This window comes from Sceloporus undulatus, chromosome 7 (genome assembly GCF_019175285.1).
Source record: "Sceloporus undulatus isolate JIND9_A2432 ecotype Alabama chromosome 7, SceUnd_v1.1, whole genome shotgun sequence".
Classification (NCBI taxonomy): Eukaryota; Metazoa; Chordata; class Lepidosauria; order Squamata; family Phrynosomatidae; genus Sceloporus; species Sceloporus undulatus.
Genome location: NC_056528.1, coordinates 4,888,762 through 4,914,259, shown reverse-complemented (window position 1 = coordinate 4,914,259; position 25,498 = coordinate 4,888,762). Strand labels below are relative to the sequence as shown.

At 47.7% G+C, this 25,498-nt stretch overlaps 2 protein-coding genes across 2 annotated transcripts in view; one reads left to right on the top strand and one right to left on the bottom strand.

Moving 5' to 3' along the window:
• Positions 1-10,604: 10,604 nt before the first annotated feature.
• Positions 10,605-13,518, bottom strand: B3GALT6 (beta-1,3-galactosyltransferase 6). The gene has a single exon (XM_042480182.1). It carries the CDS (start codon positions 12,385-12,387, stop codon positions 11,335-11,337), a length of 1,053 nt encoding a protein of 350 aa, XP_042336116.1. The 5' UTR covers positions 12,388-13,518; the 3' UTR covers positions 10,605-11,334.
• Positions 13,519-13,869: 351 nt separating this feature from the next.
• SDF4 (stromal cell derived factor 4) overlaps positions 13,870-25,498 on the top strand; it is a 12,429-nt gene continuing 800 nt past the window's right edge. The window contains exons 1-6 of the mRNA XM_042479566.1: positions 13,870-13,961; positions 15,451-15,825; positions 18,616-18,752; positions 19,165-19,278; positions 22,477-22,635; positions 23,674-23,849. Coding sequence (XP_042335500.1) covers positions 15,509-15,825; positions 18,616-18,752; positions 19,165-19,278; positions 22,477-22,635; positions 23,674-23,849 — 903 coding nt within the window. The 5' untranslated portion in view covers positions 13,870-13,961; positions 15,451-15,508. The remainder of the gene's footprint in view (positions 13,962-15,450; positions 15,826-18,615; positions 18,753-19,164; positions 19,279-22,476; positions 22,636-23,673; positions 23,850-25,498) is intronic.

Sequence of the window (25,498 nt, the reverse complement as noted above, 5' to 3'; positions counted from 1 at the left end):
TTCTGCTCCCAAAACGTCACCAAAATGCAGCCAATGGATGCCGAAAGGAGGCTTCGCCATCATGGGATTCCTTACTGTGTTACCTTACAGACTGAAAAATAATCCACATCAGGCACCCTTTAGCCACAGCAAGACCTCCCTGCAATGTATCTTCCTTGTAGAGACATTAATCCTGCTCCTATTCGGATCCCAACGTGCCTCATTTTGCCTGTTTGCACCAAAGCAAAACTCCCTAATCCTTCATAATGCACACTTTGGGATTTTTCTTGCCAATGGGGTTGCCATAAGTCAACTGAAGACTTAAACGCACATTTACATACACATAGGCCTCTTACAGACTTCCAAAATATAGCTGCTTCGGGTCTCTTTGGAGGTATGCTATTTAAATGATGCATGCATCCTAAGAATCTGGAAGCTGCACCAAAGCTGCACTCCAGTGCTTAGGAATGGAGTGTGGCTTTGGTGCAGCTTCCAGATTCTTAGGATGCATGCATCATTTAAACAGCATACTGTACCTCCAAAGAGACCCAAAGCAGCTTTATTTTGGCAGTCTGTTACAGGCCATAGCAACCAGATTTTGTGTCTGTACCCACCAGCCCCTTGCCTTTCTCATCTCTGCGCTCCTCCTTTAATGCCATGCATTAATGGTGTTCTTGCTTAAGCCACAACTGCGTCATTCATCGACATGCGACGACGGCTCAAACAAAGGGCCCCCAGCTCCCTCCGCAATAAGGAGATGGTTGTGTGTTTAATTAAAAGCAATAATAATTGTCAGATTAATGAATAAATGGAAGTCCCAGCTCTCCCCGGTCGCTGCCGGGGATGGAATTAAAATTTAATCTGCTGCTGAATTATTGAACCAAATGGAATGCTGATCTTGTAGCTGGTATAAACTGGGAGTCCCCACTGAGCTGCGATGCCCACCAAGCTGATGCAAGGAGAGGTTGTTCTTGGCTGCGGTCTTTCCTAATGCGGTTCTCTTAAGCACAGCTCATTCCAGCCTTCCCTTCGAAGAGGTTTGCTTGAATGCAGGCCCATTGAGTTTAGTTTAAGGGCTGCAGAGGAAGCCATCTGTTGTTAGGAGTCATGCATGAGCCAACAGTGGGATGCAGAAGCTAACAACGCCAATGCGGTTTTAGGCTGCATCAATAAAAGTATAGTGTCTAGATCAAGGGAAGTAATATTGCCCATCTATTCTGCTTTGGTCAGGCCTCACCTGGGATACTGTGTCCAGGTTTGGGCACCACAATGTCATCTGGATGGTCAATGGGGATGCTTTGATAGAGAGAGTTCCTGCATGGCAGAATGGGGTTGGACTGGATGGCCCTTGGGGTCTCTTCCATCTCTATGATTCTATGCGATGCCTCCTTAAGCAGAAATCCTAATGACTGGGGTTCAGTGGCATCACTAGGGTTGGCATCACCTGGTGCGGTAACCCATGCGGTGCCTTCTATGTTAGAGATAGAATCATAGAGTCAGAAGAGACTTCCTCCCATATCACACCATACAGAAGCTTTAGTCATGTGTTTGACCTAAAGTTCCTCATAAGTCTTGATGCCCATATATATATCACTGAACGTCACGGAAATAGTTGTGGCATAAACCACTAGCAAAATTAAAATGATACCTCTACATTGCCAAATCATACATACAACCTAAATGTATTTACCTGTACATGGTTTCATGTGGTTAAACAGAGGCTGGAAGGCCATCTGTCAATGGGGATGCTTTGATGAGGACTTCCTGCATGGCAGAATGGGGTTGGTCTAGATGGCCCTTGGGGTCTCTTCAGACTCTATGGCCTGTTACAGACTGGCAAAATAAAGCTGCTTCGGGTCTCTTTGGAGGTATGCTATTTAAATGATGCATGAGTCCTAAGAGTCCGGAGGTCGCGCCAAAGCCACACTCCATTCCTAAGCACTGGAATGCAGCTTTGGTGCACTTCCGGATTCTTAGGATGCATGCATCATTTAAACAGCATGCCTCCAAAGAGACCTGAAGCAGCTTTATTTTGCCAGTCTGTAACAGGCCTGTGATTCTGTGATTCTGTTCTATGAATCTATGGCCCCAGGGGTTTTGGACTACAGTTCCCAGAAGCCTCAGCCACCTTGGCCAATGGTCTGGGATGCTGGGAGCTGAAGTCCCAAAACATATGGAAGGACAGAGTTTGGGCATCACTGGTCTAGCCCTTTCTATGGAAGGCAACTCCAGGAATGGGATGGTCCTCTGACAGCTCCAAAGGGCTGTCCTCTGCAAAGTAGGACACATATCCTTCCCTGAAAAATACAACTAGGTAAAAATTAATGCTGCGATTTAGTTCACAATAACTAGAAAGGGTTTTGGTGAAAGGTAACCCATGCATAATTCATGGTGCCTTCTAAAAACGTAAACGGAATGATGTTCCGGACCTGAAAAAGGAGATGTAATGGGGAGATTTGGAAAATAATAAATAATAAATAATAATAAAATCTTTATTTATACCCCGCCCTTCCAAAAGATCAGGGCGGCTTACAAATGCACCGAAGTGCGAGCAGTATACAGTTAAAAACACATTAAAACAACAGCAATTCATAAAACAATAAAAGACCCCATTAGCCCAACCTCACGGCCACGAGAGAGGAGGGAGGCCCACAGGATGTTTAGTCGGGGAATGCCTGATTGAATAGGAAGGTTTTGAGACCCTTCCTAAATTGGGCCAGGGTGGTAGATGAGCGGAGCTCTATAGGCAGCGTGTTCCAAAGGGCTGGGGCAGCTGTGGAAAAGGATCTTCTGGCCGTAACGGCCAACCTTGCCCCAGGCACCTTCAGGAGTTGCTGCCCAGATGTTCTGAGGGTGCGAGGCGGAATGTACGGGGAGAGGCGGTCCTTCAGGAATCCTGGTCCCAAGCCATTTAGGGCTTTATAGGTAATCACCAACGCCTTATATTGAGCTCGGAAGCGGATGGGCAGCCAATGGAGATCTTTAAGCACGGGTGTTATATGGCTGGTCCTGGGAGCACCAGTGACCAGCCGCGCTGCCATGTTCTGCACCACTTGCAGCTTCCGAGTTTGGTATAAGGGTTGCCCCATGTAGAGTACGTTGCAGAAATCCAATCTCGAAGTTACCAGAGCGTGTACAACAGTTTCAAGGTCCCTCTGGGCCAGGTATGGGCGCAGCTGGCGAATCAGCCGAAGCTGATAACAGGTGCTCTTGACCGTCGCATTCACCTGAGCAGTCAGGTGAAGGGACGAGTCAAGAAGCACCCCCAGACTGCGCACGGAGTCCTTCACAGGGAGCGTGACCCCATTCAGGACAGGTGGTACCACCGCCATTCCTGAACCAGGGGGGCCTATCGCTAGTACCTCCGTTTTCTCTGGATTAAGTTTGAGTCGGTTTTCCCTCATCCAGCCCATTACTGACTCCAAACAGGCCACGAGAGGAGAGAGGCCATCCCCAGTCACTGCATCAGTCGGAGACATAGAGAAAATGATTTGGGTGTCATCAGCGTACTGATAACCCCGCGCCCCATGTCTCCGGATGATCTCTCCCAGCGGTTTCATGTAAATGTTGAATAGCATGGGGGACAGAATGGCTCCTTGAGGGACCCCGGTTTTAAGGGCCCGCTCGCAGGAGCACACGTCCCCCAGCTGCACCATCTGGGACCTCCCAGAGAGGTAGGAACGGAACCACTGGAGTGCAGTGCCCCCGATTCCCACCTCAGCCAGGCGCCCCAGAAGGATACCATGGTCTATGGTATCGAAAGCCGCTGAGATGTCCAAGAGCACCAGCAGGGACACGCTTCCCCTGTCGACGCTCAGACGGAGATCATCGACCAAGGCGACCATGGCCGTCTCAACCCCGTGACCCGCCCGGAAGCCAGTTTGAAATGGGTCCAGATAATCCGTTTCATCCAAGACCGCCTGAAGCTGGATCGCAACCGCCCTCTCAATCACCTTCCCCAAAAATGGTAGCAGCGAGACAGGCCGATAATTATTATGTACCAGGGGGTCGAGGGAGGGCTTTTTTAGGATCGGTCTTACGATGGCCAATTTAAGATCCGATGGAAATCGCCCATCCCTCAGAGAGGTGTTAATTATCCGGCGTAACAATAGTGTTACCACCGATCCCCCCTGGGCTGCTAACCACGAGGGGCAGGGATCGAGAGAGCAGGTTGTTTTCCGAACACTTCCGAGGATCTTGTCCACATCCTCGGTACTCACCGACTCAAACTGATCCAGTATAACACAGTCCACGGAGGCTCTGGACACTTCTACCCTAGGCTCTGCAATAACATCGGCGTTCAGACCTTCGCTTATGCGAGAAGTTTTATCCACAAAAAAGTCATTAAAAAGGTCACAGCAGGCCTTAGAAGGTTCAAGGATCTGGTTCAGGGCAGGAGGGAGCTGAGTTAGCTCCCTGACTACCCTGAACAACTCTGCCGGACGTGACTCAGCGGACGAGTCCTTTATCCTTCTTTTAACCTTGATCCCTGAAGAAGAAGGAAGAAGGGGAAGAGGGTGCATTCCTCCACTGATGCTTTCATCCATGTCCAATGCTGAGTGGAAACCAAAGATATTTCTTGTGTTGTTCATCCGCCCATTTGTCGGCTGAGCTCTCTCCTCTGCCCTAAGGTAACAAAGATGGCTTGCAAGGAGGTAGTCCATTTGGAGATACTATCTGATGTGTAATGTTCTGGTGTATTTGCATCTCCCTGTGTGTGTCCTGTGCCGTAATGCATCCCCTCCCACTAACAATCTGCTCCTTAAGTGCACAGGAAAAGGTCATTTTGAAATTCAGTTTTCATTCCTGCGTAAACAACGCTGAGCCAATGCCAAACCTGTTTCCTTTTGCACAAATTGCATTATGCATATCAACATGCTGCATCCTCAGACTTTCTCACGAGGGAGGGTCCAGAGTAGGGTCTGAACACTGGCTTTAGGTGCACAAGTTTGCAGGATCTCCATTTAAAAGGCTCTTGGGTGGAATAACTTGGAAACATTGGCCTTGTGGATTACAACTAGACAATATGTAGCTGGGTAAGACCACCAATAGTAACATTTACTATGTAAGTAAGACTGAGAGAAGGATGCACCATAGCTGCTGGTTGAATTTAATGGCTAAAAGCGTGAGCTGAAGTGGCAGGGTCCTTTGGTTCCATGCATGCGCATACAGCAGTCTCATGTGGTTAGTTGCTGGAACTACAGCTTTGGACATTTTCCTACTAGAGCCATACATCGGTTAAGAAAGGCACATACACACGCACAGCAGGATAATGTAATGGAATCATAGAACCATAGAGTTGGAAGAGACCCCAAGGGCCATCCAGCCCAACCCCAGTTTGCCATGCAGGAACTCACAACCAAAGCATACCTGACAGATGGCCATCCAGCCTCTGTTGAAAGACCTCTAAGGAAGGAGATTCGGTGCATTCAGTTCCCTCTTTCTGCACCATGCTGTTGACATTGTGGGATTGAACCATGGGAGACGGTAGTAAAGGTGAATCTTTTTACTCAGAAGCTTTATCACATTAGGAAAGAAAGACGCAACAGAGCAGAAGAGTACTGGCTTTGTCTGTGCCGCTCTGCATGATCATCTCCCTCAAGCGCTACTACGTCATGCGGAGAGGCATGGAGGAAGCCACTGCTTTCCTGCTTGGTTTCATTTTTCTTGTTTGTAATACTTTCCTTGTAAAGCCTTTTAAGATGCTTTTCTTGGTGAGCCACCTTGGGTCCCTTTCTTGGAGAAGGTATGTAGAGAGCTCTTTGAAATGAACTGAAAGAAATGGGAGCAGGAGCTTTCGGAGACGTCAGTCTACTTACGCAGATGCGCTTAGTAGAGTGGAAGCCAGGTACAGACATATTTATATGTGGCATATATGTGACATCCTCACATACCTGGCTTACACTCCACCAAATGCATCTGAGGAAGTAGACTGAAGTCTTCAGAAGCTCCTGCTGCCAACTTCTTTCTTTCAGTTAGTCCCAAAGGTGCTACAAGAGCTCTCCACATACTGATTCTATAGACTAACACAGCTATATCTTTGACATCTTGGAGAAAGGCAGCATAACAGTGAAATAAGTAAATGATCAATACAGGGAAGGAGGGAGAGAAGGGTCAGGCACAGCCAAACCATGCCTAGCTCCAGAGACAGATGAAAGGCCTCCCTCCAACCCAAGTGCCATTGCCTTGAACTCGAGGAAAGAGAAAAAGAAGAGGCACTATCCGCTGGACATAATCCCCTCCCACACTACTGTGCCCTTTTCTATTTGTGTCATGCCTGAATTACATTGCAAGCCCGAGGGCACTCAAGTGTTGTGTTGTTCTTCTACTGGTAAAGTATCATGCACAGTGATGGTGCTAAACAAGCAAGATTGATGATGATGATGATGATTGATGACCATGTTCAATCTCGCATGGCTTCCCCCCTTTCCTTCTTCTCCCACGCTCCTGTATTTCTATCCCTCCCTCCTTTCCTTTCTCAGTTTGGGCAATGAGGGGAGCACCGAATAAACCAAAGCACAGAATGGCCAAAGAAAGGTGGGGAGGTCTGTGGAGGGCTCCTCGCCTAGTATGGCAGCATTGCTTTCAACGTTGGGGAAATTAGTTTTGCAAGAGGCCGGGTAACCTTTAGGACTGTTGGCACTGTATACCACATAGTATATTTATGTAGCTGGCGTTCAGAAATGTCTGCATTTCCCCACTAACACTCAGTACATTTCCTTGCTCACAGCAACCAGTGACTTGGAAATCAAAAGCTGTCAGAACACTGCTAAGTCCCATTAAGCATTACACAGATAGAGTGAGATGCAACACCTTCCTTTGCCCCCAGCTGATGTCAGCCAATGATATGAAACAGCGGTAAGACAAGGCCGGCGCATGGGGAAGATGCCCCGTTTTCTGGGCAAGATTATGTTTAATGCTGGTAGAGCATAAAGCTCACTGCTTTACTTATGTGGCAAGGTGATGGCATAGAAACCATTGCCCCAGACCCTCCTGCAGCTGATCATGTGGGTCCCAGGGTAAGGACTGTATGATGCAAAGGAAAACAATGCCCACCCCCCAAAAAAAACCTTACATAATACCAGGAGGCATGTTTGTGCTCACACCAGTCTAGACCAGTGGTCCCCAAACTGTGCCCTTTAAGAGATTTTGGACTTCAGCTCCCTGAATCCCAGACTATTGACCAACATGGCTGATGCTTCTGGGAGCCGACGTCCAAAATCTCTTTAAGGGCACAGTTTGGGGACCACTGGCCTAGATGGGTGACAGGGGTCCGCACTTCCAGGACAGACTACACTCTTGCTTTCACCATAAGATGGTTCCCAATATAAATGATGCAAGGGACAGTCTGGATGTTCACTAGGGTAAACGGACAGAAAGACCTATAGGACAGAACTAGAGTGATAGGAAAAGAAAGAGGAGAGATACAGCACTGAATAAGGAACCTAAGAGGCATTTAACACTCCAAAGGCAGGTATATCTTGTAAAACAACACCACAAAACAGCCACTTTCAGTCTCTCTGAGGCCTGCTCTGCACAAGGCATCCTGAAAACTCCTCAATGCTTCATTAAAAGCAAGTGACATCCTCCTTAGTAAAAGCCATGGAGAGTGTGCCTAGCTTCGCGGTTCAAAGTGGGTGGCATGCTGCCAACAACTCGTCCCAAGTTGGCATTTTCAAAAACCTCTGCATCTTTAATGTGTCAAGACACTTCTCCCCACCCTGGAATTTGGTGACATTCTTTGGAAGGCTTCCTTTGAGGTTCACTCTGCTGACAGCAGAGAGCCAATAAAACGATGCTTCACGCTTAAACATGAAAAGCCATAGATCTTCCGACAGATTTGTCTAATCCTGGGCTATCTCTCTGGTTGGAACATGAGTCAAGCATTAAGTCTTGGATGTGGGGGTGGGTTACATAAGAGCTTTCGAAGGCAACAAAAACATTTGGGCAGCCTTTGTGTATTGTTAAAGACACCGACAAATAAAGTATCTGCTTCTCTTTGGAGACTGAAGAGGCTCCACATCATTTCAGAGGTGCTCACCGCTGAGTGACAAAGCATATGTGTTGCATGGAGGTCTCAGGTTCAATCCTTGGCATCTCAAGGTGGGGTTGGAAAAGTAATGCGTACAAATGCCTAGTAGAGTATCCTCTCAAGGAATCTCTAGGTCTTTAAGCGCAACTGTTAGTTAAAGCTGTCCATAGAGTGGCACTGGAGGACCTAGAGATTCCTAGAGAGAACATATCAATCAAATCCTTTATTCTTTATGCATCAGGCTGCGGAGAAGAGGCATGGTTTGGTTAAAGCTGGGGGAGATTAACAGAGTAGGACCCGGAAAAATACATCGGACCTGGGTTACTTAAAGCTGAAAGTCCCTGGATAAGTCCCCAAACCACCAGAAGCCATTTCCTAGGGCGCTTCCAGGAAAGAAGGAATTGTAGGGCAATGGGCACAAATAGGGTAATATTTGAAATACACTGAAAAATACATTGAATCTGTGCTACTTAAAGCTGACAGTCCCTGGATAAGTCACTGCCCCCAAACCATCAGATGCCAGGAGTTTCCAGGAAGGAAGAAGTTGTAAGCAATGGGCACAAATGGGGTACCGGTCCCCATTTACACTGGGATAACTGCCACTTCTTCACCGCATCAGAAGCACTGCATTAAGTGACCTTTGACTTTCCTGCCTATGTTTCGGACATTGTCCGCAATGTTATGAAAAAAAGAAGCACAGGGTGCACAATGAAAACTAAGGCCTTTTACAGACTGCCAAAATAAAGCTGCTTTGGGTCTCTTTGGAGGTATGCTGTTTAAATGATGTATGCATCCTAAGAATCCGGAAGCTGCACCAAAGCTGTACTCCGATGCTTAGGAACGGAGTGTGGCTTTGGCATGACCTCCGGACTCTTAGGACCCATGCATCATTTAAAGAGCATACCTCCAAAGAGACCCAAAGCAGCTTTATTTTGGTAGTCTGTAACAGGCCTAAGACTAAGCTAATCTTTCCTACTCAGGTAGTTGGCAACCGCACAGCCCTCTATAAAAAGCCTTCAGACGCATTCGCATGCGCTTTCTTTCCGCTGTCACATTTAATTTGGCAATGTTCCCTTTCTTCTGAAGCTTAAAATCCAATCGCCACGGCAGGGAGGTTATGTAGACGCATGGATGGGGTTGGAAGTATGGAGCGGCCTTTAAAAATAGAAGCAACAACAGAAGTTATTTTCAGAAGCATTGATATTTGGACTAATAGGTGTTATCATTACATCCTTTTTACAAGCTTCAGATACATGCAGAGGGTTTGGGATGGAAAGTAAAGCCCCGGAGATTTAAATAATGAAACTGTACAACGGAAAAGGCGGTTTGATAAGCAATATTTACGGCGCTTTGACACACTCCTTTCAATAATTTAAAATGGTGACGCTTGGCTATTTTCAACTATGCACAGTACATTTACAACACTGATAAATAAATTACCACCATAGTAAACACATAGTTTTTACGTACAGGAACAACTTTTCTCAAAGGGGACTTTCTCAGAGAGCACCTGCCCAATTTGGGAACCATTCAATGCTGCACCGAAGTCTAAAATGGCAACCCCAAAAGTGAAATTTGGGACAGGACACATAATGTGGCTGCTGGGCTACGTTTAGCTGAGGTCCCAACATGTGTAGAGCAGCATTCTCCAACCTTGTGGCCTCTGGAAGTGTTGGCCTACTACAGCATCCATCATCCCCAGTCAGGTGGCCATTTGGTTGGGAAATCATGCCTTTAACTAAAGCTGGATCATGATTTTCCAGTTTGAAGATCTCAGCACTCCTTGTTGTGCACATTAATAGTCTTTCTAGCAGTCTGCAAGGTTTTCTCCAGCTACATAGGTTATTATTACCAGCACAGACTTGGTTAATGCCTTGGCATTACTACTGAATGCCTAGCTGCACATGAAGTGTGATTCTGGTACAAAGATGGAGGACGTGAGGCCCTCCAGATGTTGCTGGGATGCAGTTCCCATCGTGCTTCACGACTGGCTGTTGTTGATGGGAGCTGAAGTTCAGCAACATCTGGATGACCACAATGCGTTCCATGCACTCAAGAAAAACTCCTTGCTGAGGACTGAACTGCACTCTTCAACACATACGCATTCAGCTGACAGGTCAGAAAAAGGTGGTTTGAGCAAAACGTAACACAAAGGGCACGGAAAACGGGAAATCCCGTAACAATGTTCAACTAATTTACTCTGGGGTCCAACCATGAGCTATCAGAAATGAGGAATGGCTTTTGGAAAGGTATCCTGTCACATCTGTGCCACTTCCAGTCACCTCCTGGAGTTGCAGATAAAGCCCCACTATAAGGAGTCCCATAATTCTTTGATAGCAATATAACTAATGCAGAGTTACTAGTAACCAGAACTAATGCAGCTGCGCATGGGTCCTTGATGTTTAAGTCAAAAACAGGCCACCTTCAATATGGCCCAACAACCCTTCCTTCTAAACACAGGCCCCATACAGACAGGCCAAAATAAAGCTGCTTCGGGTCACTTTGGAGGTATGCTGTTTAAATTATGCATGCGTCCTAAGAGTTGCCGCGCCAAAGCCACGATCCAGTACTAAGGACTGGAGCATGGCTTTGGTGCAACTTCCGGAGTCTTAGGACCCATGCATCATTTAAACAGCATACCTCCAAAGTGACCCGAAGCAGCTTCATTTTGGCCTGTCTGTATGGAACCACAGCCTTGGTGACCAATCTGGCAACCACTTAAGCGGGTGACATTTTAGGGATGCCCAAGATGCAGTCGCCGTAGCATCCCTTCAAGGCGATCATATTCTGGCACAGTTCTTTCCACACTAGTTTCTCGTTTTGGACCAACTGTCAGACTATTTATGGAATGTGTTGTGCAATGAGAAGCATAGGACATACTAACACAAACAACTCATTTGGTCTTCTGGTTAACATTTCCTTTTTTGTTTGTTGATATCCTCAACCCAAATTTACTCGTACTTTCCAAGACTTGTCGACTAGCAGCAGCTTTGGATTATTGGGTTTATTTACCTATAGGATGGCTTAGGATAGTAACATAAAGAACCTACAAAATGGTTCAGTTTTTCCACCCCCAACTGACCATCGTCTCACATCCCTTTCTTGGAGCCATAACTTGCTCCGTGCTTTTTGGGAGCACATTGCATCTTGAAACAAAGCTTGCTACCTCTGGAAAGGAAGAGCGATGCAATATGGCTTGATGTACTGTGTGAAATCTCGGAGTGATTTAAAAGCTCTAGCCACATACAGCAATGTGTTGCACATCTGTCCCCACTAGTGCTCCCTCCCAAGTTCATGCTCCCTTCCTTCTCAATCCTGGGGCTTCAGGGAATGCCGTCTTTCCTCTGGCAGCACTGCGAAGGAGGGACGCTCCAGTCATACACATACGACAGCCTGAGTTTCACCTCCTCTTTACAAAGCTTCCCTTCTTTGGCCAGAGTCTGATGTTTCTCCAACATGTCCTCAATGCTCTGCTTGTGCGTCACAATGTACTTGTTGTTGCAGCCTCGGGATTTGTACTCCGTGTCGAAACGGGGGTCGTGGACCCGCTTGACGTCGACCGGCGCGAGCCAGGCCCCCAAGGAGACGTCCTCGCTCTGCCAGACGTTGAGATACTCCTGGCTGAGGCGCAAGTAGCGCACCAGGTCAGCGGAAATCACGTAGCCCCCTCCGAGGGCGTAAGGCAAGTAGTAGTCACAGAGCAGCCAGGCGTTCTCCTTCCACTTGCCGCCGGATTTTACGCGCCCGCGGCCCGAAAAGAAGCCCCAGTAGAGGCGGCGCGGCTCCTTGGACCTCAGTTCTTCCACCAAGACATCCAAGCGGACGAAGGTGTCGTCGTCGGCCTTGAGGACGAAGCGGAAGTCCAGGTGCTGGTCCAGCCAGACGTACATGGCCAAGACCTTGGCCGTCAGGTTCTCGTAGGAGTCCCGCAGGTCCGGGAGCAGCAACAGGTCCCGGTGCCGGCTCTGTTCCAGCTCCAGCGTGTGGCGCTCCTCCTCCGCCAGCCCTCCGGTGCCCACCACGAAGCGGCCCCAGACGGCCCCGCCACTGCCGGCCCCCGAGAGCCACGTGCTGCGGATGATGCTGCGCCGCTCGGTGTACTTGGGTCCGCTGGCCACCAGCACCGCCAGGAAGGCCGTCTCCTCGGGGGCAGGGGCCGGGGCGACAGCGGCAAGTGGGGGACGCGGCCCAGGCAGGCTCCCTGGGCGGCCAGGAGGGCCCTGCTGCTGCTGGTGGTGGGGCAGACCCCAGCCCTGCGAGGGCTTCAGGCCCTCCGAGGTGCACTTGGCCAGGTAGAGGAGCACAGCCCCAAAGAGCGCCAGGCCCCCCAGGCCCAGCGCCCTCTTGTGGCGGCAGAGCAGGCGGAGGAGCTTCATGGCCGGTCGCCTCAGGGAAGGCGCCCCCTCAGAGAGAGGGAGGGGCCATGATGAGGCCACGCCCACTAAAGGCTGGGGAAATACACTAACACCTCCCTCACTGCATTGGCTCCTCCCTCAGTGCTTTAGTAGTGCCTCCTTGAATCCCTCAGTACCTTGGCTCCTCCCTCAGTGCTTTGGCATTGCCTCCCTGAATGCCTTGGCACCTCCTTCAATGCGTTAGCTCCTCCCAAAATCTACTGACCCCTCCCTCAGTGTCTTGGCTCCTCCCTCTATGCTTTGACTCCTCCTTCAATGCCTTGGCTCCTCCCTCAGTGCTTTGGCATTGCCTCTCTGAATGCCTTGGCACCTCCTTCAATGCCTTAGCTCCTCCCAAAATCCACTGACTCCTCCCTCAGTGTCTTGGCTCCTCCCTCTATGCTTTGGCTCCTCCTTCAATGTCTTGGCTCCTCCCAAAATCCACTGACTCCTCCCTCAGTGCCAGCTCCTCTTTCAATTTCTTGGCTCCTCCCCCTGCACCTTAGCTCCTCCTCCAATTTCTTGGCTCCTCAGTGACTCCTCTCTGAATGCCTTGGCTGCCTCTCAGTGCTGTGGCTCCTCCTTCAATGTCTCATGAACTAACAGCTCCCTCAGACTCTTGGCTCTTCCCCTTTCCTCAGAGAGGCCAGGCCCAGTGTAGCTCCGCCTCTGAGGGCGGTCCCAATGCCATCATAGCCCCTCCCCCTTGGGGAAAGTGGTCCAATAGGTCCCTCTTTCTCTCTCTCTCCCCCTCTTCTTGCCAACCTTACAAAGGGGCGGGGCGAACTTATGCCCCTCCCACTTCCTCAGCGCCACGCCCTCTCCTCAAGAACTCTCACGTTTTTGGCGGGAAGAGAGGGTACGGGAGGCAGGTTGGGACACACCTCTTCAAAACGCGAAGGCGGCCCTGGATTTCCCTCAAGGGCCTCCAATTTCAATGGCCGCCGCTTCTTTAGCTGTCCTCGGGCGCAGAAGGGGGGAAGGTGCGGGGTCTATTCCCTCTTCCTCCTCCTCCTTCCCCGCGAGCCCCTCCGTCCTTTCCGCCGCTCCATCTTCTCCCAGAGCAGCGAGCGCAGAGAAGGCGAATCAATAGGAGCACATCTGTCGGGGGAAGGGGCGGGGCTACGCCGCATCACGTGATCACGCCGACGTTCCCTTTTTTTTTACTCCGCCATGATTGGTCAGGGCAAGCGAGGCCGGGCAGTGACGTCACCTCAGAGCCCAAGCCTCACTCTGCCCCAAACAAATATGTCTCCCGCTTTGAGGCCCCTTTTCGGCTTCGTTTATGACATAGCTGTCTAACACAGTGCCTGTTTTACATTCCTGTGACGTCTTTTAAAAACCCTTTTATACGTATATAACATGTTTATCCCCACAATATTATCAGCTTTCACAAAGGGAAGGAAAAGGCGGGGCCGCCACGTCGGAGAGGGAGGGGCCCTGAGGCCAAGGTAGGGCGGAAGGGGCGGGGCCAGGGTGGCACTTCCGGTTTCCGGTTGGTCTGCCAGCCTGGGCAGAAGGGATGCGGAGGAGGCGGCGGCGAGAGAGAAGGGGAGGTAGGGCAGCTGCTGCTGCGTCGTCCTGAGACCAAGGCCCTCCGTAGATAGACATTAGTCAGTGGGACTCCCTCCCTCCCTCCCTCAATGGAGGATGGTCTAGTCTCCTTCCCTGGAGGTCTTTAAGCAGAGGCTGGGTGGCCATCTGTCAATGGGGGTGCTTTGATGGGGAGTTCCTGCATGGCAAGGCGTTGGGCTGGATGGCCCTTGCAGTCTCTTCCATCTCTATGGTTCTGTGAGGCTCCAAGGGCCATGATCCAGTCCAGCCCCTTTATTCTGCCATGCAGGAACTCCCAGTCAAAGCACCCCCAGGAATTAAGCCTTATAAGGAAGGACTCAGGGATCTGGGGATGTTTAGCCCAGAGAAGAGAAGGTTGAGAGGGGATATGAGAGCCCTGGTTAAATACTTGAAGGGGTGTCATATTGAGGAGGGAGCAAGCTTCTTTTCTGCTGCTCCAGAGAACAGGAGACAATGGAGCAATGGAGGCAAGGGACAGGGAAAGAGATTCCAGCTCAGCATTAGGGCTGTTGGACAGTGGAACATATTCCCTTTGAAAGTGGTGGAGTCTCCTTCCTTGGAGGCCTTGAAACAGAGGCTGGATGGCCACCTGTCAATGGGGATGCGTTGATGGGGAGTTCCTGCATGGCAGAATAAAGGGACTGGACTGGGTGACCCTTTTTGGGGTCTCTTCCACCTCTAGGATTCTATGATTCTAAAGCGACCTTATCCTGGGGCTTTCTTGGCAAGGTTTGTTCCGATGGCCCTTGCCATTGCTTTCCTGTGAGGCTGAGCGTATGTGACTTGCCCAAGGCCACCCAGTGTTTGTCTTGGCAGAGTCCCAGTCCAACAGTCAAAGCGCTGCCCTGAAGTTCGTTGTTGTTTTTGTGTTCCTTCGAGTCAATTCCAGCCTATGGCCACCTTCACCATGGGGTTTTCTTGGCAAGGTTTGTCCAGAGGGGGTTTGCCATTGCCATCCCCTGAGGCTGAGAGAGTGTGGCTCCCCCAAAGTCATCTAGTGGGTTTCGGGGCCAATCTGGGAGCCAACCCTGGTCTCCAGAGTCATAGTCCAACATTCAAACCTCTACACTATGCTGGCTCTCTACTAAGCTAAACATTCAATGTGGACATTTCAGAGCCCAATGGCATTGCAATAGAAAGATGATGGCTGGCGTTCTGTTAGCGAGGTTGCTACACCCATACAGGGCACATCATTTGCCACAGTACAAACACTGCAGACTGGGGTAATGAAGTAAGTTAGTGTCATTCAGTCTCATCCTGCCCTTCAGTTAATCTCCAAAGTGGATTAGGAAAACAACAAATGCAACAATATGGCAATGATCGGGTTCAAGTGTATGGCAATGAGCCAGTTCAAATGTATGGCAATGATCCGGTTCAAGACCAGCATGTGCCTGATGGAAAGTACTGTGAGCTCACAAAAGCCTCCTCAAAACATGGTTCATTGTCATTGCTTCCTTTCTCCCCTTCTAGGTTACCTTTTCACTGCCCCAGTATCCTAAGTCGCTGACTCCCTTGAAGAAGAGGAGCAATGGTTTCGAAGAGAGCCTTCCTCTGCAGCTTGGGCTCCATCTACTTATCCCTCCTCTTTGTTTTCCTGCTCATGGATGTCTACGCCCGGCCCGCCAACAACTCTGCCTTGAAAGAGAAGGTGAGCGACAACAACAACAACAAAGACGAAAACGAGATCCTGCCCCCGGACCATTTGAACGGCGTCAAGATGGAGATGGACGGCCATCTTAACAAGGAGTTCCACCAGGAGGTCTTTCTGGGGAAGGAGATGGAGGAGTTTGATGAAGATTCGGAGCCACGGAGAAACAGGAGGAAACTCATGGTTATATTCTCAAAGTGAGTGTTGTTTCTTTTGGTTTTTTTGACATCAAAGCAGGATCCTATGTTGCCGACTCCTTGAAGAAGAGAAGCTATGGTTTCAAAGACAGCCTTCCTCTGCAGCTTAGGCTCCATCTGTTTATCCCTCCTCTTCGTTCTCCTGAACTGGATCAGGGCAGAACATAGGATGCTGGCTTCATATCAGATTGGACCATTAGCAACCCATCTAGCATTACATTAGTAAGGCCTGTTTGACAGTGGAACACACTCCCTCAACGGAGGATAGTCTAGTCTCCTTCCTTGGAGGTCTTTAAACAGCGGCTGGATGGCCATCTGTCAATGGGGATGCTTTGATTGAGAGTTCCTGCATGGCAGAATGGGGTTCGAGGATAGTGTGCGGCATACACGGGCGCACCTTATGCGGCCTCCAGCATATGCGCTGGAAAAAACTCTTGTGCACCTTGGAGGAAGTAATGGGGCGTGCGCCACAGGCACAAACAGGCACAAGCCACAAGCAGTTCTAATGGGGCTCCACTATACACAATATCTCCCTTATGCGGGTGTGCGTGTGGTTCGAAACAGATCCTCCATGTAAGGGAAGGGCCCACTGTATATATATCATACCAGGATTGGTGATCATGTATTCCTCCAAATACATTGACTGTTAGCACTTCTCCAGGCAAAAATCCTAGCCCTCTTTTGAGACTCACTCTGGGGTTTGTCTGCACACTAAACACACCCTTTGCTGCTGAGCAACAATTCCTTCCCAATTGGGAGTTGGCCATTTTCCTCATCTATATACCATACCTGGGCCTGTTACAGACTGCCAAAATAAAGCTGCTTTGGGTCTCTTTGGAGGTATGCTATTTAAATGACGCGTGGGTCCTAAGAGTCCAGAGGTCGCGCCAAAGCCACACTCCGTTCCTAAGCACTGGAGTGCAGCTTTGGCGCAGCTTCCGGATTCTTAGGATGCATGCATCATTTAAACAGCATACCTCCAAAGAGACCCGAAGCAGCTTTATTTTGGAAGTCTGTAACAGGCCATAGTAGACTATAAGTCAACCCCATATATCAGTCGAGGGCGGATTTTAGGTCAAAAAATGTGGATTTTGATATGACCCATGAATAAGTCTAGGGTAAAACTTAGGGACGTGTAAAAGATGAAGCAAAGGAAAATTATGCCAAAGGCATAACAGTTTGTGCTCACCCTAAAGGATGGATGGATGAGAGAGTAGAGATGGTGGGTGCTTCTTTTAGGTGCTCCCAGGATGGACAGTGCTTGCCTCTCTACTCAGACAAAGAAGGTATCTATCTATCTATCTATCTATCTATCTATCTCTCTATCTATCTGAGTTAAAGTACAGGACTTACATTAACCCATGGATAAGTCAATCCATGTCTTCTGGGTCAATTTTTGACCTACATTTCTAGACTTATACATGAGTATATACAGTAGTTGTCTTCCATTGCAGGGCTAGTAATGTGCATTCATTGTTTGGAGGAGGTGCGAGAGGCATGAATCACTGTCTTCCTCCAGTTACGAGTCCCTTGGACTGTTTTAATAAAGACTGGGTGATTGAGTCACACGTTGAAAGATTTTCATATATATCTATGTTGCAACAGCTCATTCCTGAAAGGGGGAAGTAGCCCAGATGTGTGACAGATGTGTGACCAGAACGCTGGGCTGTTGAGACCTTTCCCACTTGCACTGGAGAATTAATTCATTGCAAGGCTCTTAAAGCTGCCGGATCAGTAACCACTTCACAGACGTCTTGCCTGCGCATTAAAAGGTTTATTATTAAGTGCATAGCAGATAAGCAGGCTGCACTAATGAAACTGGAAAGCTGATTAGCGCACTTGAAGGCCGATTAGCAACTTGCGCCGTTCGGTCTCTGCAGCTTCCCCTTCAGAACTAAAAGGGCAGGTTGCAAGGAATTTGCCTGGTGCTATTCTGACCTGGCAAACAATCATGGCCAAAGGTCGAGGACTTTTGTACAAATACATAATACAATAAATCATAACATTTCCCAATTAAATGTCTTTAATATCAAACTTGTTGCGGAGTCAGGGTGCCCTCACATCTCCTCTCTGGTCCCCACCCTACATTCCTTTGTATGGTTATCTATGGCGATGTGCCGGCATCCTTCCTCCTGCCTTTGTCTCCCAGTGACCATACTTAAAACTGAACTTGGGACCTCATCTCCTTGCCCACAAGGGTTTTGAATTTGAATTGACATTTTGCCACACAGTCAGCTTATATACAGGTCAGTCAGTGGATTCTCCATTCCAAATGTGTATCTGGGGAAGTGGACTCAATTCAGTTAGTCTCAAAGATGCTACAAGATCCCTGTGCCTTATACCAAGTCAGCTTATGGATCCATCTTACTCTGTATCGTGTGTGCTTTTCAGACCCAACGGTGGCTTTGGAAATACATTTGTACTTTATACCTATATGCATGGTAGTAACCATGTTGCTGCAATCTTATGCCAGGCCATAACCCATCGATGTGTCCCAGTTCACCAGCTCCGGAACAGCAGCAATCTTTTCTACCCATCTGTAAAGGTGGCAGGGATTGAACATGGCACCCTTTGGCAAACAGAGCATATGTTCAGCCACTGAGTTGTGGTTTTTCTCAGGTACTCTCTAGCTTTTGGTGTCTGAGAAGGACTTGGTCACTCAGGATCCTTTGTGGCCGAGCAGAGATCAGAATGGATGGCCTTTCTTCTCCTCCATGTTTCCTGGCTGGGCAAAGGCAAACAGGCTAGGAAGTGTTAACCCGATTTCTCTCCTACATTTTTACCCTACAGAGTAGACATCAACAGGGACAAAAAAATAAGCGCGAAGGAGATGCAGCGCTGGATCATGGAGAAGACAGAAGAACATTTCCAGGAGGCTGTAGTAGAAAACAAAATGCACTTCCGGGCTGTAGACCCAGATGGTGATGGTAAGATCCAGAAGTGGCCAGAATAGTAACTGCAACTTGGCTTAGTGGCTGGAGCCAGGAGCGAGGGACAGGGAGGCAGCCTAGGAGTAATAAGTTTTGGGTGGAAGCTGTGAAACTTGGCTAAGAAGGTGACCCACTAGATTGTAATGTTACATATTTCTAATGCTCTAGACCAGTGATGGCGAACCTATGGCACGCATGCCAGAGGCGGCACTCAGAACCCTCTCTGTGGGCACATGTGCCATTGCCCCAACACAGTTTGCCAGAGTCTGTTACTAGAAGGCCAGAGGGACATGGCACTTTGCAATAAATAAGTGGGTTTTGGGTTGCAGTTTGGGCACTCGGTCTCTAAAAGGTTCACCATCACTGCTCTAGACTATTTGTCCCCTGAGATGGTTGCTGTCTTTTGCAGGTCACGTCTCCTGGGATGAGTATAAAATCAAGTTTCTGGCCAGCAAAGGATTCAATGAGAAGGAGGTTGCCGAAAAGATAAAAAACAACGAGGAGTTGAAAATCGATGAGGAAAGTAAGTGGCATCGGTGGCAGCCCCTGGGTTGTGTTAACAGTATGTTGGTCTGCTTTTGTTGTCTGGAATGACATGACGTATCACCTTGGACTTTGAATTTCAAGGTAGATGTTACCTCCATGGCTGTTGTTAGCCAATGGTTGTATTGTAGACCATCACCAGATAAACCAGATGGGAAACTTCAGACCCTGGGATAAATCTGGCCACCTCAAGTGTCCCAGTTGGACCTTCTGCAATTTCCTAGATGGTTACACTCCTTTCTCCCTGGCACCATCCTTTGGTGATTTCCCAATATTTGTCTGGGTTATTTTATACTTATAAAAGGCTAAAATCTTTCTGTTAAGGTTCAGTTACTAGCAGTAAAAGCTTTAAGCACAATTAGGGTTCAAAGGTGTTCCCCATCCTTGTTCTGTATCTGGAGTCCCCAGCAATGTCAGAGGCTGAGACCAGTCCTCTTCCCTTTCCCCCCGATGTGCCAAACTCACAATCAGAAGACACCTATAGTTCTGACCTCTGGGTTCGGCAACAGATTTGGGTTCAGCAAAGAAGACCCAGATGGTGATGGTAAGATCCAGAGTGGCCAACTTACAAATTAGTACCTCTTGACCGTTAAGTGGCCACTTAGTCTGGATGACCCTTAAGTGTCCCACCTACAAGTTAGGACCCCTTGACCCCAAATACTCAGAAGGCCACAGCCTCCCCACCTCTTGTTCTAAAACATGGTTCGCCTGCCTTGGAATCTCAAGCCATGGTTTGAGTCTTAAAGAAGGGTGATCTTAACCCTTCCGTCGTTTGGTGTGACATCCGAAAGATAGGTCTGTGTGGTTAGGAGGGGATCGGGGCCCCTATTAAACTACACTGCTTTTGAATAGGGGTTCTGTGTACAATATGCAGCAAAGTTTTGTACCCAATCCTTTACTCTTTGCTTCTTTCCCACCCACCTCCTCCTCCAATACATACAAGTCCCGGTTATTATAATGCAGCTTGAGTAGTGCGGTGCATTGAAGTCAACAAGATACAGCTGCTGGAAGGAACCATAGCCCCAGTAATGATCTGTAATGAATAATAAATTTAAGGATATATTCAGAATAAACTCATACAGGGAAGATGTTCCTTGGAATTGGAACAGACACAACTGAACATACAGCAAATGTACTCACTTACATATGCTTTTGCAAATGTATTGTGCCACCCAATCTGAAATGAGGCAGTCAACATGTATTCCACGCAAGCCTTTAATCTCATCCGTATGCACTATGCGCACGGCGTCTTAATCACTGTGTCTGGAATGATGTGCCATATGGGACAGAGCGGCCCATCTGGCAATCTGCTCCCACTTCGGTGTGAGGGAATGAGGCTGTGTTGGCTTCCCATCCCTCCATATTGCACACCCTCCTTTGTGGTTGCTCATTTGACAACCCTCTTTAGATGCAAGATAGATGCTGGCGGAGACAGTGTTTCTACTCATTATATACTCACAAACACCCCCATCCATCCGTTCTTTCCCTGTTTTCCAAACTGAGCCTAGCTTCCTGGACTATAATGCACCACTGCCTCTGCAGGCTGGGGCTGTTGGGCATTATGGTCATATACCTGGATGGCCATACTCCCTGCTTTAAACATGTGGGTAGGAGTGTGAGGATTTCCCTGTATACACTTGCCTGAGAACTAAGGCCTGTTGGGGAGCGGTTGATACATTATGGGAGGATATAGCAGAGGGCCTTCTCTGCTGTGGCACCCTGGTTATGGAATACCCTCCCTTCAGAGGCCCAGCCGATGCTAATGCAATACCATTCTGGTGCCAACTCAACACCTTTGCACTATTTTAAATGGTTTCAACTGGTTTTAAAATTGTCTTACTATTGTCCTAGTAGCATCTCTTGGAGGGACTGTAGTTCATCAGCAGAGCTCCTGCTTCATACTGAAGAAGCTCCCAAGATCTCATGTGAGAAAGAGTTATGGGTAACGGACCGGAAGGGGGCTTTTCTATATGGATCATGGAGATAGAAATAGATCTGTCCCTAATTGGACTACACCAAGAATGAGCAACATGGCTCTTCAAATGAGGTTGGACTGCAAGAACTACCATTCCCTCTACAGTACTTGGTTGATACTGGCTAGTGGTTCTAGGGCAGTGGTTTCTAACCTTCTTAGTGCTGCGGCCCTTTAATACAGTTCCTCATGTTGTGGTGACCCAAACACATGAAATTATTTTCGTTTCTACTTCATAATTGTAATTAAATAGGTGTTTTCCAATGGTCTTAGGTGACCCCCATGAAAGGGTCATTTGACCCCCAAAGGGGTCCCGACCCACAGGTTGGCAACCACTGTTCTAGGGGCTACAGTCTAAGAACATCTGGCAGACTAAAAGCTGAGAAGCATTGATTCAGGAGAACTTTGTGTGTTCAGTTGGCTAGCTGGGTATGTCTTATGGGAAAGGGCTCTAAGGTGGACCGAGCCGAATTACATCTTGGTTGTGAAGCATCTGCCTTGCACATACCCCATCCCAGATTCAGCCCCACAACCACAGTTCACAGGTATTAGAGATAGAGATTGCCTGTCACACTTGGCAGTAACTTGCCAACCTGGACCAGTGCCTTCTTCATAAGCTATTGTGTTCAGCAAACAGAAACCTGGACTAGTGTCTTCTACTATTACTCCTACTACTATTATTGTTATGCTTTATTTATATAGCATCCTGGCCTTAGCAGCAGGTATAGATTTTCGGTATTAGAAAACTGGTATGGCAAATGCGATAGCTGCATTTCCCTCTCCTCCTAGAATCACCAGAGAGAGACTAGAAGCATCCACTTCTGCTGTTGCTTATAGGAACTGTCGGTTCCTGAACAGTAATAAATTCTGTTTAAGTTTAGACTTTGGTTTGACAGCAATCCAGTATCATGAATTAGGTTTTGACCTGGTTTTACAAACCAAAAGTTTCCTAATTCTGAATGCGACAGAAAACTCTATTTCAAAAGAGAAATATTGGGGGGGGCATGTAAGTTGTGATTTGGCACTGCTTCCAAACCAAACCACTAAGAGCAATAGACTACATTTGACTACATTGTAAGAGCTTATAAATGTACGTTTTAATTCTTGGCAAGTTAATTTAAAGAGAAACTTGTAATGTTTCCTGCTTTTAAACTTTTTTATTCTTTTAAATGCATCCTTTTTTTCTTTTATCCGCGCAATTTGTAGCACAAGAAGTCCTCGACAACTTGAAAGATCGCTGGTATCAAGCTGACAACCCACCTGCTGATCTCTTGCTGAACGAAGAAGAATTTCTGTCTTTCCTTCATCCGGAGCACAGTAGAGGGATGCTGAAGTTTATGGTCAAGGAAATTGTCCGGGATCTGGGTATGTATCTGAATAGTGTCAGGACCTAGTACTATTGCAAACTTGGCATTGTGAGAGAATACATTGTCAGTAGTTGCAATTGTGGGCTACCTGGAATGCTTCTAGAAAAAGGGGAGTGCTACAGTTCCCAAGGATGCACCGTTGCTTTTATAGCAACACTGCGCATTGCAAGGTTTTCAGCTGCCAGAAGATGGAGCTCGAGTCCCATCATAGTCTGTATATCTTGCTCTTCAGTCGTTGTACTCAGGTTATCACAAACTGTACATAAATAAGATGTGCATAAAAATAAAACTGAAACAATCAACCATCATTGTATGATGAAACCTAGTGGGCCAGCGCCCAAAGTGTGCCAGCATGACTCTCAGAGCACAGTGCTTTTCTAGTAACAAGCAAAGAAGGGAAGTGGCTGATATAATCCATGCCATGGTTTACTTTTGGGGTCTCAGGGTCCTGTTTCTTTATAGCAGTGGTTCCCAACCTTCCTAATGCCGCGACCCTTTAATACAGTTCCTCATGTTGTGGTGACCCAAACCCATGAGATTATTTTCATTGCTACTTCATAACTGTAATTAAATAGGTGTTTTCCAATGTTCTTAGGCGACCCCCATGAAAGGGTCATTTGACCCCCAAAGGGGTCCCGACCCACAGGTTGGGAACCACTGCTTTATAGCATCCTTCTAGAACACTTAGGAGAAAACAAGTGGTGTCAAGCAGCAAAGTGGTTGTCGATTTCAGGAACAGGAATGCAGGCATCAATCCTGGATTGGACAATTCAGTTGAAATACTACAAAGCCCCCATTTTGGTTTCTATCGTCACCTGCGACACTCCCTCCCTTCCCAAATAGCATTAAACATTTAGATTTTTCCAAAGTTTGGCCCTGCAAGGATGTCAATTGAGATCTTTCCACACTTAATTGATAATGTGTTGGAAGTACAAAGCTGAAAACAGGATGCACATCCTTTGTGTTAGTGGGTGGGGAGGCTTCTCTTTTCTTTCGTCTGGTTTTTAAAAAAAGCACATTAATTTCCTTTCCCCAGATCAAGATGGCGATAAGAAACTGACTCTTTCGGAGTTTATCTCTCTGCCCGTTGGCACCGTGGAGAATCAGCAAGCCCAGGATATCGACGATGACTGGGTGAAGGACCGGAAGAAGGAATTCGAGGAAGTGATCGATGCAGACCACAACGGTATTGTCACCATGGAAGAATTAGAGGTGAGTCTCTCGGAGAGAGCCGGCTGTGGGCATTGCAGATGAATACCACTAATGCACCACTCAAGTTGTCCAAAGCCTGGGAGGGAAAACAACTGCGTTTTCAACTTAGAATACTCCAATCAAAGTAGCTCTTGGAATTGTCCAAAGCACTGGCTTTTCCATACCCCAGTGATGTGCATCTTCACATGAACCTTGGTTGAAATCCCCTCCAAGGCGAACGCAGCTGTATCCCTTCCTTCCCTTGCTCTTCCCTGCTTCACTTTTGAAGGCTGTGAGGAGCTGGTTGCCTTTTTTGAAGCACATTCAGTGTCACTGGTGATATACTTATTAGCTGGTAAGTATGGGATACTGGTACCTATTTGTTGTTCTGTGCATTCAGGTTGTCTCTGACTTATGGGCGTATGCACCTTCTTGCAGAATTTGTTCAGAGAGGGTTTGCCCTTGACTTCCACTGAAGCTGAGAGAGTATGACTTGCCCAAAGTCACCTAGTAGGTTTCTTTAGCCAAGTGGGGATTCAAACCCTGGTCTCCCATTGTTCTAGTCCAGAATTCAAAACCACTACAACACACTGGCTGTATGTTTCTGGAAACAAATCGGGTGCAAAGAGATAAGCGTTCCCTAGTCCCACATTGAGTTCTATCAGGCCAGTTGGTGAGAACATCTCCAGAGTTGCTAAAAAGAGAGTCATTAGATATTTGGTCTTGGCTTCAGATTTAGCTCTCACTTCTTTCTATTTAACAACCACAAAAATGCTGTATTTTGTTGTTGGTTTTTTTCAGTGTTGAAATAGTTGGGGTTGTCGTGTTTCTAATCTCTGAAGGGTATGTCTTGAACCTGTACATCTTTCCATATTGGAGTCTTTTAATAGCTTGGCTGTGGAATCGGCACACAAACAGAGTTTACTCAGGCTAAACCAGAGCTTAGAGAAGTTTACTTTGGAATTATAAAAGCTCCAAACGAAGTGTACAGTTAGAAATACAAGAAAACCTCTTTTAAGACACAACCTCCATGTCCTTTTTAACAGGAGATCTGACAAGACTGTCTTTGAAAGAATACCAGTGATGGGGAGACTTTCATTCTTGAACGTAATAGTGATGCTCATGTGGTAGAATTGCCATTCCTCATGCTGAAAACATGCTATGTCAGAAACGGAGTGAAGGAAAAGAAGGAGAGCGATACACAAACACATCTGCACATGAACACCCACAACAGTGTAGGATTAGTCTCTCTAGTGCTACTGAAAGCCCTCACTTGAAAGCTCAGGGCAGTCTATGGCCTCCAGTTCAGCCATTGCTTAACCTCAGCAGTGATATTTCAAACAGGTCACCTAGCAAAGCGCTGTGCAGGTTATCTGTTGAGAGCGGGGAGGATGGCAAATAATGTCTTTACTTAAAAGGTCTGAATCTTAGAGTTGGAAGAGACCACAGTGGCTCTCTGTTCCAACCCCTTGCTATAAAGGAATGCACAACTAAAGCACTCTCCTAAGATGTTCACTCAATCTCTGTAAGACCTCCAAAGAAGAGAGTCTACAACCCCACAAGGCAATCTGTCCCACTGTGTCAGGGACTGGCCCTATATTTGTGCCCACTGGCTTCAATTCCTTCCTTCCTTCCTTCCTTCCTTCCTTCCTTCCTTCCTTCCTTCCTTC